Consider the following 14,865-nt stretch of genomic DNA (forward strand, 5'->3'; position numbering starts at 1 on the left):
TGGGACTATTTTTTTACAGGCTATAAATGTCTGAAGAATGACAAATTTGGGGTCCTTAAAAGTAGAGGAAGGACTTCCCTGGTGGCGCAGTGGTTGAGAGTCCGCCTGCCGATGCAGGGGACACGGAATCGTGCCGCGGTCCAGGAAGATCCCACATGCTGCGGAGTGGCTGGGCCCGTGAGCCATGGCCGCTGAGCCTGCGCGTCTGGTGCCTGTGCTCCGCAATGGGAGAGGCCACAACAGTGAGAGGCCCGCGTACCGCAAAACAAAAACAAAAACAAACAAAAAAAAGTAGAGGAAAATTCCTCTCATAACTGGAAATTACATTAAAAGAAGAGAGTTTGAGAACCTTTTATGGGTTTCAAGCCATCAGGCATGTACATGAAGAAAAAGTAGTTTATCTGATGAATGTCCAAATCATTTAACCTTTCCTAAATTAATTGGTGGCCCATATATTTCAAAGTCTGATCACACTTTAGTGAGATTAGAAATGTATTTAATGCTTGCATGTCTTTCAGATGATTAAATGTCTAACAATCCAAGGTATGGATGTGGAATATTATCTTTTGAATCAAGCTTTCATTTTCTTGTAGAAGATTTTATATGTTGTTGAGCAGTGATGGTTATATATACATTCCTATTTTATGTTTCAAGGACTGTATCTTCCACCACCTGGTAGGAATACTGACAATCAGAATTCTTCTGAAATTTTCTGAATATTCTTCTGAAATTTTTTAAACGTCCATTTAACTTTGTGCTGTACTGAACTGACACAGGAGACCTATAACACCAATCTTAGCAAAAATGATACAAGTGAGCTTTTTAAAAGGTTTTTATTCATACTTCTCTAAATACACTTTATTTTTGAATTGCCTATTAGTACTGCCAATGAGAAGAGTAAAGTAGTAGATTTCCCTAAAATGTATTTTGAAGAAAATTCATTTCTAAAAAAGTCATAAAGAATGGATGACTCTCCCTAGTAATTCTAATGAATTTACATTAATGAAAACCAGCAGGACTGGAGCAAGACTATGTACATAAAGAGAATATAATTTACATCGGTTAGTTAATAAGTCACTGTATATCTGAGAATTACAAAGAGACTTTTCAAATGTTTTTCAAAAACAGACACAGAAATGTCTGCAATCACAAAAATGCATTCTAATGAATAGGAATAGTAAAACTCTAGAAATTCTCATCAAGTAGATCCTGAAACTTTATGTGGTTGCTACACTAATTTTTGTAAATTTATAGTGCCTCATTTTATTTGTTCCCAGGATTTTTTTTTTTTCCTAGCAGTTATGGCCTCTTACAATCCCAGTGATCCATAAAAAGACAGAGTCAATGAGTTTCATAGTAATTTGAAAGACTTTATTACCACCTGAAGCCAATAGACCTGAAGATATGCTACAAGACAATATCAAAGATCTCCAATTCAGAGTATATAAGAACTCTAACAAACTGATGAATGAAAAGAAAACAAAACAAAACAAAGAGCTCAAGATAAAAAGATAGGAATCAGACTGGAATAGACCGTGAATAAAGATATAAAAATTGGCAAAAAAATGTATAAAGAGGAATTCAACTTTATTAACTACTAGGGAATTGCAAAATAAACCATAAGAAATCACCACATGTTCATCAGGATAGCTAAAATAAAAAAGACAAAACCAAATTTCAAAACAACTGAAGTTCTCAGATATTGCCGTAGGGTTATAAATTGGAACAATATTTTGGAAAACAGTTTGACATCATCTACTAAGTGTGAACATATGCATATCCCCTAATTCATAATTTCTACTCCTAAGTTTTTACACAACACAAATGAATACATATGCTCATAAGAGATATGTACAAAAAATCCACTATTTGTAAATACGTTAACTGTCTGTAAAATCAAAAAACTGCAAAGCAACTCAATGTCCAGCAACAGTACATACATTAATATATGTGAGCAAATGAATTCAGACAAAAAATACAAATTTCTTTAAGTCCCTTTATATAAAGTCCCAAAACAGGAAAAACTAATCTAATCAGAATAATTGTTATTCTCAGGGGGAGACTGATAATGTGCGCTATTGCTTGATGCAGATGCTGGTTATGTCTAGAGGTATAATTTGAAAAATAAAAATAAAAATTTTAAATGTTTAAAAAGTGCTAAATTCATAAAAACAAAAGGTAGAAAGTTATTCAACTTTCTGGTAATTCAAGCTATTTTTCTTGGAAGGTGTAAAATAATTCTGACCAAAGTAGAGGAGTTCATATTTTTCTTATTAGCCCTCTGTGTAGTTAATATTAAGGAATTATCTATTTTCAATTCTTAGTGAAACAGTGCCACATAGTTTGCTTTTGATTTTTAGCAAGAAAGCATGTTTTGGGAAGATGGGACACTATGGTATTGGCAGCTGCGACTGAGAAGTGCCAGTAATCAAGCATGGTAGGTTGAATCTGGAAGATGGTATTGGTAGAGAGAATGCACGTTGGTATGAACAAGCACATGGGATTATCTGGTTCTTGGTTTCAGAATCCAAAATTGTAAGCCAGAGAGATAAGATTTGGACCTGAAAATTGCATAATCGTATCCACAGGTTAGAAACAGATTGCTAAGTCCTTGCAAGACACGTGAGCACAGGCAAAGCCTTGCTGCTATGTTATGATATAGAGCACTGACCAAGAATCTGAGCTGAGTAGGAAGAATAAGTGAGAGGGAACAGATTGAAGTTTTAGAAGAACCAGGTGAAAGAAGGATTTAGGTACTCAGCAGAGAACAAGCATCACAGGAAACGTATAGTGTGCCTTCCAGACCTAGAAAGCCCCGGAGGTGAGCTCAGAACACACTCACTGCAGGGTTCAGTAACAAGGGCAAGGCCAGGTGATACTGAGACAACCACTTTTGAGGGAGGGGCTCTTTGTGTGTTTACAGTTCTGGGTTAGAGCTAAAATTAGAGAGTGGGATGAGACTGAGACCAAAAGTACAAAAAAGTACTTCTGTAGGCAGGAAGTGAATAGAACAGGAATGCCTCTGCTCCTTCTATGACAGCAGGAATGACTTAGGGAACCTGGGAACTTTTCATTTAAGTCGATATTGATTAAAGTTTAATCAAATATTATGAATATGCTAAATCCCAAGACTATGAAATATCAGGTAAATGAATAAAAAACATAAAGGCCATAAAAATGAAGTTTTGATATTTAAATCTGTATCTTTTCCAAAAACATAACGAAGAACACAAATCTGGATTTTTGTCCTTTAACCACTACTGGGCTGTGTAACCTTGGACAAATTTCTTAATTTCTCTAAGCATCATGTCTACAAGTGATGGAAGTACTATCTAACAAATTTCTTTTGTTATAAATTTTAAAAATGCATAAAAAACATGAACACAGTGCCTGGCTCCCAGAAATCTCTCAATAAATAATCACAGTCATGATTAGTTATTTTATCTGAGTAGTCCTTTTTACCTATAAGATAATCATAATCCCAGACTCCAGATGTTCTTAATTCAGCATGCACAGTGCATATAAGTTATTAAAAACACAATTCTATTGAATGCTCAGGTATTTTATCATTGCCCTTGAAACCAAATAGTGGGCATATCTTTCTAGAACTCACCTTTAGCATCAGTATGGACTATTAATTTTTCTTCTTACCTTAATGGTAGAATAAAGAATAATTATAAAAGCGGAAAGTTAATATTAAGATATTATCCCAATGAGAAGTAATCAATATAACTTTTTCAACTTACGTATTTTAAATGAGGTGGTCAGTTCTCTTACATAAGCAATGATCATATTGATATTTTCGAAACATATTTATATTTGTTTTAAATGAGTAGTATTATCTTAACACTGCATTATGAAGTAGTTTTGGATATATTTTATTTATCAGTAATTGTCGATAGCTTGATATTTCCCTTCTAGGAGACCATAGCAAATTTAAGAAGAAAAAAATCTCTATATATACAGGCGTGACGTTTGAGAAACAAAGCCTAACAGCACAGCTAGGAGAAATTTCAGCCTTCAGATAGTACCAGTATCAACTTATCCAGAGGACAGTTTTAAAAAGAATATTTTTTAAAAGGGCATATGGGTTTTTTTTTTTTTTTTTTGGTCCTTATCATACCATACCATACCATACCGTACCATAGCAAAGCACAAAATTGGGTGAGGTTATCTTCAGTAACTAACATATGTCTGAGAAGTAGAAAAAAATCTTGAAGTTCTTTTAACTAAAATAGAAAGGTAATTAAGATATCTGTAAAATTTCTTAAATAGGCTTTTTCAGAAAGAAGGTACTAAAGCCATAAAAAAAGTAATCCCAGACTGGAAAAGTCCAGCAATTTAAGAATGTTAAAGCCAACCCTTAAATTCCCCCCTTGTAGATAGACGTGGTCAAAAATACCATTTCTCCAAGAAAAAGTATTAATAGAAAATTCTGAACAGCAAAAAATTTATCTTTCAAGTTTATAAATGAACTATCTGTTAAAAAGTTGAAAAATGAAGCAGTCCTTTCTCTGGCTTTAATGAATCACAGCATGACACTTCATCTTTCCTGGCACCTCCTGAGCATGTTAACATTATGTTAATAATCATCATGAAAATTAGGGATAACTAATGAGAAAAGGAAAAGAACACAGTGAAAATGTGTAATCTCACATACATTTATAAGGGTCTGATTAGCACTAAATGCAATTAAAATATTGAATTCTCTTTCAACATGTCATTTAATGGAGCAGCACGACCAGGATAAGGATATAAACAACTCTATTTCCTGCCAGTGTTTGTGTTCTGCTTTGTCCTGAAAGAGAGATGTGGAGATGAAGCTACTTGTCTTAATTTAATTCCTACTGAACTCTGATAGTATCTGCACAGAAGGAAAAAAAAATGAGAAATATTAAAGTGCAATTTTTAATGAAATCTGTCGGCTTAGTACAGGGGCTATCTCTCTCTGAAGCAAGGAGCCTGGGAATAATCTTCACCCCACCACATACTTCTCTAGGCACAATAAGTCCGTTGGCAAATCCTGCATGGGCCTTTAAGTCAAAGATTAAAAGCTCTGCTCACCAACTGTGTGATTTGAGGTCATTTACTGAGTCCTCCACAGTTTGGAATACCATTTACAGAATGGCTTTAGTTCCTTCTACCCACCCCAGAGTTAAGAAAATTAAATGATACTCTATTCATAAAGTGCTTAGCCCAATGCAGGACACTGGTTATACCTTCAGATTATCTCTGATGTTTTCCCAGATCTTTCCTGATTATAATCTTCTATATATTATTCTTTTTCAGGCAATCAACCTACATTTAATTATTTCAATCATTGTCAGTGCCAATTCTTCATTGGCTGAAGAACTATTTAGATTAGAGCAAGTTAGCCAAAGGCAATTAGGTTAAAGACAGGTTGGCCAATGCTATTTTTTGACCAAAACAAAACAAACATACAAACACACAAATAAAAACTAGCAATTTTATTACATATAAATGCTATCTAGTAACTGTCTTTCAAGCTTTAACTTTGATGTTCTGTGGGGTGGTTTTACAAAATTTACAGCTTTTTTTTCTCTTTGTAAATAATTTTACTTGATTATCATAATTTTTATCCTACTCTTAATGCTATATTTTATCAGAAATGGAAATATACTCTCTTTTGTTTGAAATAAACAAAATTCTCAATGGCTGATTAATGACTGAGAATACTAGTTATAAAGTCATAAAGATGACATGATCTCGATTGTTTGTGCGAGGCACTCCATTTCACACCTCAGTGAATATTCGCAGCCACCCTATTCAGCATGTCCTACTTTCCTCATTTTACAGTGAGGAACTAAGCCCTAGAGAGTTATTTGCCCAAGCTCATATAGCTAATAAGTGGTAGACTCAAGCTCACATCCGTCACTTCTAAATATTGATCTCTGGTATTCTTCTACTGACATTTCAGCCAAACATTGTTTGATCACTTGCTGGACATGATATTAGAATAAAAGATATGAATAGAAACACAGTTTATGTGTAATAAAGACACTTAAATATTGTAATATGCAAAGGTAAATGCTATACTAAAAATAATATAAAATATACTACTGGAAACATATAGGTGGAAGCAGCACTCCTTAGGGGAGTCAGGCCAGCCTTCAGAAAAGCAATAATTTAAGCTGAGGTTTTAGTGCCTTATTCAACATTATGTATATTCAATGTGTGTGTGCAAACATGCATGCCATAGTATCGTCCAGGAGTGAGTATCATGTGGCCTAGCAGACAAGAGACATTTAAAAGAGAAGAAGCCATGTGTGCAAAGGCCTGGAATCATGAAAGAACATAGATTGTTCAGGAAAAAAAATGTAGGTAATGTGATTGGTTTTGGAGAAATATAAATAGAGTAAATGTAGGGCAAGAAATTGAAATGTTAAACTAGGATCAGATTGTGAATATTTCATGGACTTGTCTTAAAGTTCATCTTCTGGGAGGTGTGAGTTATCATTTTTAAGCTATTGCTGAATTTAAAAATGTGATAGGAGAGCCTGATTTGGGGCAACATCAGCTTCATGGATAGTCACTGAAGGGAGAAGTATTTCAGAGTAGAACTCAGAGGGCTTGCTGATGGACTGAGAGTAGAAAGGCAAGGTGTGAGATAAGACAGTTGAAGTGTCTACTGAGATTTTTAGCTCAGTTCAATCCATAGGTACTGATGCCCTTACCAGGCAAAGAGAAGACAGAAGGAGGATCAAGTATGGTAGCCAGAAGAAGGACTAGGAGGGTGGGAGATGAGAAGAAACTAAAATTGGTTTGTATTGATCAAATGTAATGTAACTAAGGAAGAACCAGAAAGTTAGAGATAATGAATACATCATTTAATTTCTTTTGAATACGAAAAGATTTAGGATTTGTAACTACAGAATTTCTGCAAAAGTACAAACTTCTTAAACATTTTAATATAAGTAAGCTTGCGGTAAAAATACATAATATTTTATGATCCAAAATCAACTTTAAAAACAAAACTAGTTTCCTCTCTCAAAGAGAGGACTGAAATTGTGCCTGTATTTTCTTTTCATACGATGTCTATTGAATAGAGTGCAATTTCTTTCTTTTCCACATGAATGAGAAGTTAGGAAAAATGATTTCAGAGTTCATTTCAAGGCATCATTGAAGAATATATGATCACATTATATTAGCAATGATGAAAAGAATAAATTATTTTTTGAGGTAATATTTATTTTTGAATACATTTTACAAGGAAATGGAAATAAAACTAAAAAAAATGTTTCAGTTATTACATAAATGCAGGACTTGATTATTTTGAACTCTCATGCCTTCTGTGATACAGAATGTTTCAATGTATAACTTTAAAAAAATTATAAAAAATATTTTGCTAATCTTCAGGTCAGTTTCTCGCTTTAATTTTTCAAATAGATACTATTGTGTGATATTTGCCACCACTCTTTAACTTAATAGTAAACTTTGGCAAATTCTAACTGGATAAAATAATAATAAAACCCCTGAAAATTCTGTAATTCTGTGTTGTATGATCTTACAAACCATTATTAAATTGTTGTTTCTACACCAAGTTGTGTTTTACTCGTTAGAATATCTCTGATTACATTAGACTTTTATTTAACTATAGTTAAGTAAATGATTAATGGGCATATTGAAATTAGGGATTATTTTATTGGACTGTGGTCCTTTTTTTGATGTTCTTATAAAAATTAAATACTAAGATTTCTTATTTAAAATGTTTCTTTCCTCTCTTTTTTTTTTTGTTTTCATTTTTACAGAAGTCTTAAATAGCCTTCTAACTAGATCAATCTACCTGACACTTTCCTTATTTATATTTTATTATATGTTGGACATATTGCTTTTAAGGGCTTTAAAATGAAGGTTTCTTTGTAGTTCCTAAAAATGCAAGAGCCATTTTGCCCCTCACAAACACAGCTTGACATACTGCCATTAGTCGTGGTAATGTGAGATTTGAGAACTTTTACCATGACATTCTAAAATATTTACACTCTTGTTTCAGGGAGAGTGAGCCTTCAGTGCTGTTAACTGTTAAAATGGGGTCTAATTGAGCAGCAAATGTTAAAGTTAGCATTATTGGACTTTAATGGGCTTTGGAAGTTCTTTGGATATCACTAATTATTCCACTAATATTTCTGCATCCATAGTATTCATTTAGGCAACAGAGGGGAACAGTTATTTAGGCTGTGAGAAAATTAATGGGCTCACCTACTCCCCTGTATGATAGAAGCAATTATTTGGTGATTTTCTCTTAATGTTGGGCACCTGTGTGCATTAAAATTTCCAGATGAGGTCTTAGAAATGCGTAAGTGGTTTCCTGTGTCTTAGCCTTCATTTAAAAATATAATTACAGCAAGTACAATATTCATCTCTGACTTTCATTTTTAAAAAACAGCTCTAGACATAAATTTCCTGATTTTGCTAAGAGAAACTCACAAAAGTCAGTGAGTCAGATCTTCCAGAGTCACCTCTTCTACATGGCTGTGTCAGGAACCCAGTATAAAGTTTTGATTATAAAGAAGCTGATGTTATAAATAAAGCGACATTGATTCTTTAGTAAATTTGATTCATTTAGAGTTTTCAGGATAGATCAGTTTTAATTTTTAGACATTCGTTTAGCCAAACTTGTTAGATGTCCCCTTATTACTATCTAAAAAATGATAGAATAGATTTATAATTTTAATTTTGTTCCCTTTCATAGAATATCTCTATGAATGTTTTCCAATTTTTAAGGAAACAATGCAGGTTATATACACAATAGTTTATTTATTTAAGAAAAAACACTTCTTGGCTCTTTTGCTCTATTAATGCTTGAGTTCACTAATGATATTTTAGGCAAAGCTTTTCCTTCCAAACTGGTACTTAGCCCCCCAGAATGCATCAGGCCTAACTTTTGCTGTGTCATTTAGTTCACTAATAGTCTTGTGCCCTATGCCTAACCTTCTAACAACTTCATTTATGAGCTTTTTATCTCAATTATTATTTTTTTCATTTCTAGAAAATACATTTTACTTAAGTTCAACTATTCTCATTTTATTTATATTTTAAAGATCACTATTATTTAGTGAAACATATTGTTCATTTACTTTATGCTCTCTGTCCACTATTTCAAATATCTAAAGCCTTTGTGGGTTCAACTTTCATTTTTTATCACAACAGACTCTTTTTTCATGGTATTTTGTTTCTTGTTCATTTTGAGAATTACTTAACTCTAAGTTTTTGTCTTTCTTGAAACTTATTTGTTAGAATTCTTTGAGGCATATGTTGGAGGTAGCTTTGTTGAAAAAGTGCTTGCTTCTGTGAGGAGGCTAGGCCATTGTCAGTCAAAGACCAGTTTCTCACCTTCTCAGTTGTGGGTTTTCTGTTCATTCAGGTAGAGCTCAGGACCACTGAATTTACAAATTGAGAATATTATGGTTTATCCTTGAGTTGAGGAAATTGGTAGTGTGTGAATAAAGGCTGCAAACTCCGATGAAGGCTTGTGTTGGTTATGGATTGAGTCTCAAGGAAGTTTTGGGGGTTTTTTGTTTTTGTTTTTTGTTGTTGTTGTTTGGTTGTTTCTTTGTTTGTTTTTTCTGCACTGCTTTCAACATCAAGGTTTAAACCAGGCAGTTTTCTTTTTAGTTTTGGGTGGTAGTGGCAGTGGTTGCTGGAAAGGAGAAATGACTTTATCATTCACCCTTAAAGTGAGAATTTAGCATTCTTGAGAGTGGAGTTTTATTAGACTAACTTCTATGAGTGGGCCTTCGGTCTTGCCTCCCATTCTCTGAGCCACTCAAGACCTCATAAATTAAATTTTAAGTTCACCTAGATCAGAAGAAACCCTCTAGGTGAAACTACCATCAGTACTAAGCTGTTTGTATTCTTGCTTTCTCTTGGTTGTTGACCTGCATATTTATTATTGTCTTTCTATCTCCTTGATATGTCTAGGAAAAATTCTGAAGATCATTTATCTAGCATTTAATGTTGTTTTCACTGGGATTTTAATCCTGGTACTTATTCTGACATATTGAATGTAGTGGTTATAGTATAGGTTTTAGAATGAGACTTACCCAACTTTGCTATCAACTATCTTTGTGATTATGACCAAGTTACTAATCTCTCTGTGCCTCCATCTCTTCACCTATAAAATAATAACAATAAAACTTACTCAAGGGCTTCCCTGGTGGCGCAGTGGTTGAGAGTCCGCCTGCCGATGCAGGGGACACGGGTTCGTGCCCCGGTCTGGGAAGATCCCACATGCCACGGAGTGGCTAGACCTGTGAGCCGTGGCCGCTGGGCCTGCGTGTCCGGAGCCTGTGCTCCGCAGTGGGAGAGGCCCGCGTACGGAAAAAAAAAAAAAAAAAAAAAACTTACTCAAAAGAAAGGATGGCATGAGATTATGTATGAAAAGTATTTACATAGCACCTGGAAAATCATAATAGCTCAATAAAAGTTAGCTCGCCACAGCAGCTATAACATAACATTACACAAATAATGTAAATTGACTTTGTGGTTTAAAGAGCACTTGACAGGTTGTTGACCTGAGACTGACCCAGCCTCAGTCACTGACTTTAAGTGGACCCTCCGCAGTTCAAACCCAGTTGTGCAAGGGTCAACTGAATATAGGTTTTTGTTTTAAATCATGTGTTTATTGAAATTGAATATTATTAAGTTAAACTTAATAATCCTTTAAATTGATCATAAGTAGAGTACCTACTGGAATTTTTATCATTCATGTTTTAACTTGTTAGTTTCAACTATACTTGGGAGAGAGTGGGTAGATTTGAAAGAATGCTTATGGTTCTGGCAACTATCCTCATGTGTGTTTTCTGAAATAAGATCTTTTCAGATTCAAAGAGGATCAAACCTACTCAAAGATTAAAAATTTAAAGTGGAGTCATTACTAACAACATACATATGACAGTAAAGTTTTATATATTTGAAAAAAAAAACCACAAAAGAAGCAGACTCACAGATATAGAGGACAATTCAGTGGTTACCAGTGGAAAGAGGGAAGGGGAGAGGGGCAATATAGGGGTAGGAGAAAAAAAAAAGCGGTTATAATGGGATTATATAAAATCATCTGTGTGAAAGTTTTGAAAATTGTAAAGCACTATAGAATTTAAGAAATCTTTCATTCAATTAAAAAAAAAGGTCCAGTAAACATGGTTTTTTTAAACCCTGTATCTCATTTTTGAAAATTTGCTACTAATGTACTAGGGAAAACCATTTTAAAAAGATATTTCTGAGTTACCCAAACTTTTGTATTAAATGATTATTTGTTTCAGGAAAAGTATGTTTAAAAACACCTTAATCTGTTAAGGTAAAATATGGCACTTTGTGGTTATAATAATTTAATAAATTAGGAATAGAGCAAAGTGAAATTACTTGTTTATTGAAATGGAAGTTAATCAGTAACAACTGTGCAAAGAAGCTTAATATACCAAGCAATCATGATGATTTTACTGTAACTGCCTTTTCTTTTCTAAATGTGATTATGTTGTATTACAGGGTTTATTTTAAAATATTGAGGTTTAGAATCTTACAACACAAAATTGAGTAGAAGAAGTCAGACAAGAAACAGACCATGTATTATGATTCCATCAATATAAAGTTTAAAAATAAGCATAACTAATCAATGGTGTTAGAAATCAGGATAGTGGTTTCTCTGGCGAACTGGGTATGGCTGGAAGGACATGATGGACATTCTGGGATGGTGGTAATGTTTGATTTCTTGATGCAGGTGCTGGTCCATTGGATGTGTATATTTTGCAGATTTTTATTGAGCCGTGTATTTATGATTTGTACATTTTTTTGTGCCAGTTTCTTATACCTCAGTAAAGTTTGCATTAATGGTAAAATGTTTATTTCAGGGGAAATACCTATGTTAATCATAAGTGAAAGGATAATATTCAACCTAATCTTTGACTGATTCAGCATGTCTTAAATTTGCTCACAGTATATGAAAGAAATGTCTTTGATTACTTAATTCAAACTGATTTTAATTTTAGTTGGGAATATGCTTTTTATTTCTTACTTTATACTTTGTTAAATGAATAAAAACCTGGATTCAAAGCTTAAAAATAAACACTTTGATAACTATTTTTCTTTCTTTCTTTTCTCTTTAGTGATAATGTGACCTATGTGGAATCTAATTACTATTCCTCTAATGCAAAAACTAAGCTCTGCCATTACATAAAACATATGGAGCATTTAAAGAGATGAGCTGGTAGCTCGAGATTGTCCTATTCTAAAGCTGAGAATTTTAACTTATGAATTTCAAGAAATATTTTATCCTGAAGCAAAATATCTGGATTTTTATACTTTAAGTTACCTTGTCTAACAGATAAATTTATCCTGAAATATTTTAAATGGTTAAGCCCATATATAGAATTTAAAGCTAGAGATTCAAACTTATGCTGAATCTCAACACACATTTGCTATTATTTACTATTATTGTCATTATTTGTAGCCCAACTTTACCACTTACTTTGTAGTCTTTGGCTATTTACATTTAATAAAAAATTCACATTTCACTTCCTTGGTCACATTAGCCTCATTTCAAGTGTTCGGTGGTCATATGTGGCTAGTGACTACTGCATTGGATAGAAGACATGTAGAGCATTTCCATCATTGCAGAAAATTCTATTGGGCAGCACTAATTTATGTAACTAGAATAATATATTCCTCAGAGAGTTTTAATTTTGTTAAACAAAATTATTTTTGTAGAATTATTAGCATTGTACTGGTAAATCATAAATGCTTGATATCTGATATTTAACAATAATATTTAATAAAATAAGAATAACCAGATAATAAAAATAGTAATTATAATTAAAATATAAATGTTACCTATCTAGTATCATGAATAAAGTTACATAGCCTTGTATAAATTCACTAAAATTATCTTATCCACCATTCCACTTTCAAATATTTCACTGTGACATAATTCTCAAATTGACATTCTGAAAACTTCCCCTGAAGTAGAAACCATAGAGCCAGGCTAATATTATTATGCTCACAGCTTTATTTTTAAAAAAAGTATTCTAAGCAACTATTTCTTTTAAAATTCTAAATGTGAAGAAACCTCAACATGTAGAACATAAGTACCTACAACCAGGAAAAAAATTGGTTAATCAGGATACAAGCTGATGAAAAAGGAAGCTGGACTGGTATTCTAACCCTCTCTAATTTTGATATGGCACTAATTAGGATCTCTTTATATATATCTAGATTTATTGTTTAAAGATCTGAACACTGTCCTGTTGTCATTTGAGATATTTTAATACATTATTTTTTTCCCTTTAGGAAGTAGGTTAGATCAAAAGCACAATCACATGCTATGCCTATTACACAAGACAATGTTTAGGTAAACAGTTTCATCCTTAAACCATTTTGGATCTCAGCCCAGAGCTGAACCCATCAAACATGCCAATCAAAACACTTGGTTCATCAACTGGACTGTTAGTGTCTCTGTCCCTTGTATTCACAGTTTAATAGTCATTATCCTTCTCATAATAGCCATTCAACCCTGTGTACACAAAGTCTATAAATCTATATAACAGTATCTAGAAAAATATAAACTTAGGAGGGCTTTATTGTGTTATCATTACACAAGAAATACAAAGTCTTACAAACATAAATAAGTCCTTTAATAAAGTTTATTTTTTTCCTGCTTATTTGTAACCTGTGTTTTTTCCTTCCTAGGCTACTGATAAAGATACCGGCAATTATAGTGCCATGGCATACAGACTCATCATACCACCAATTAAAGAGGGAAAAGAAGGATTCGTGGTGGAAACATACACAGGGCTTATCAAAACGGCTATGCTCTTCCATAATATGAGGAGGTCTTACTTCAAGTTTCAAGTCATTGCAACTGACGACTATGGGAAGGGCCTAAGTGGCAAAGCAGATGTTCTTGTGAGTAGATAAAACTTCAGATAAGTGGGCACGTGCAAGTACTAACCAGGGGTCAGTGTTTTAATTCCTAGAACTTTTAAATGTTTGAAATATGTTTTCCAAAACATGAATATGATTAATTTCCATCCAGGTTGTTAATATGTATAGTTTAGAATATTAAAAAATACAACTTTATGGGGGTTTATTTTTTCTGACATTTTGGAAATGTACCATATCGTTTTTAAACATGACTGTGACAGCAGTGTCTTAAGCACTGGTTTTCTGTTTGGTCTACAGATCTCAATTTTAATATAAAGTTGGCTGGAGCTACTTAAAATTTTAAAATGCTTCACAGAGTTGTGCTGTAGAAATTAAAATGTATGAAATTTTTATTACTGTTTACTTTTAGGCCTTTTGTAATTAAGAAAACAAAAGGAAATGTATTAGAGCAAATTCATGTTCCAGCAGAGGTGACTTCCTTGTTTTACCAAAATCCCCACTGATGACATTGGTGATCCTTGACAGAGTTATATTTGGCTTCAGTCAATAATATCACTGTTCTACTCTGACTTTTTCTTAGGCTGTACACAAGGTCAGTGGTGGGTCATTACCAAAGGCAGTCTGATATTGGCACTTATTCAAAATATTCAACACCAAAGCATTTATCCTATGGAATTGCTACCAACTTTGGAAGTGTGGATTATTTAGACTTTTTTCTGATGAAATTAGTAAAAGTTATAATTATCATTACTATTGGAAATACTTATCACATAAAGACAGAATCAAGTATAATTTTTCTTTTGCTGTTTATACCTTACTTAAATCTTCAGTTTTCACTGTTCTCCTAATCTAGTTATCAGGACAATATTAACCATCAAATAGATGCAGACTCAATCAAATATTTTTCTTAGATAATGATGAAGACCAATCACCATAACTGTGGTGGAAATGAAGACCAGAACACTCTCATTT

The 14,865-nt window shown here is 33.2% G+C and overlaps 1 protein-coding gene across 6 annotated transcripts in view; it reads left to right on the plus strand.

Annotated features, from left to right (window-relative positions):
- The window catches only part of PCDH15 (protocadherin related 15), a gene marked incomplete at both ends in the record, with an annotated part of 722,972 nt that overhangs the window by 642,055 nt on the left and 66,052 nt on the right, over nt 1–14,865 (plus strand). For all 6 annotated transcript variants that reach the window (XM_082633167.1, XM_082633165.1, XM_082633166.1 and 3 more), the window contains one exon: nt 13,699–13,914. In XM_082633167.1, coding sequence (XP_082489293.1) covers nt 13,699–13,914 — 216 coding nt within the window. The remainder of the gene's footprint in view (nt 1–13,698; nt 13,915–14,865) is intronic.

The sequence above is a fragment of the Mesoplodon mirus genome, assembly GCF_964341445.2.
Source record: "Mesoplodon mirus genome assembly, chromosome: 2".
Classification (NCBI taxonomy): domain Eukaryota; kingdom Metazoa; phylum Chordata; class Mammalia; order Artiodactyla; family Ziphiidae; genus Mesoplodon; species Mesoplodon mirus.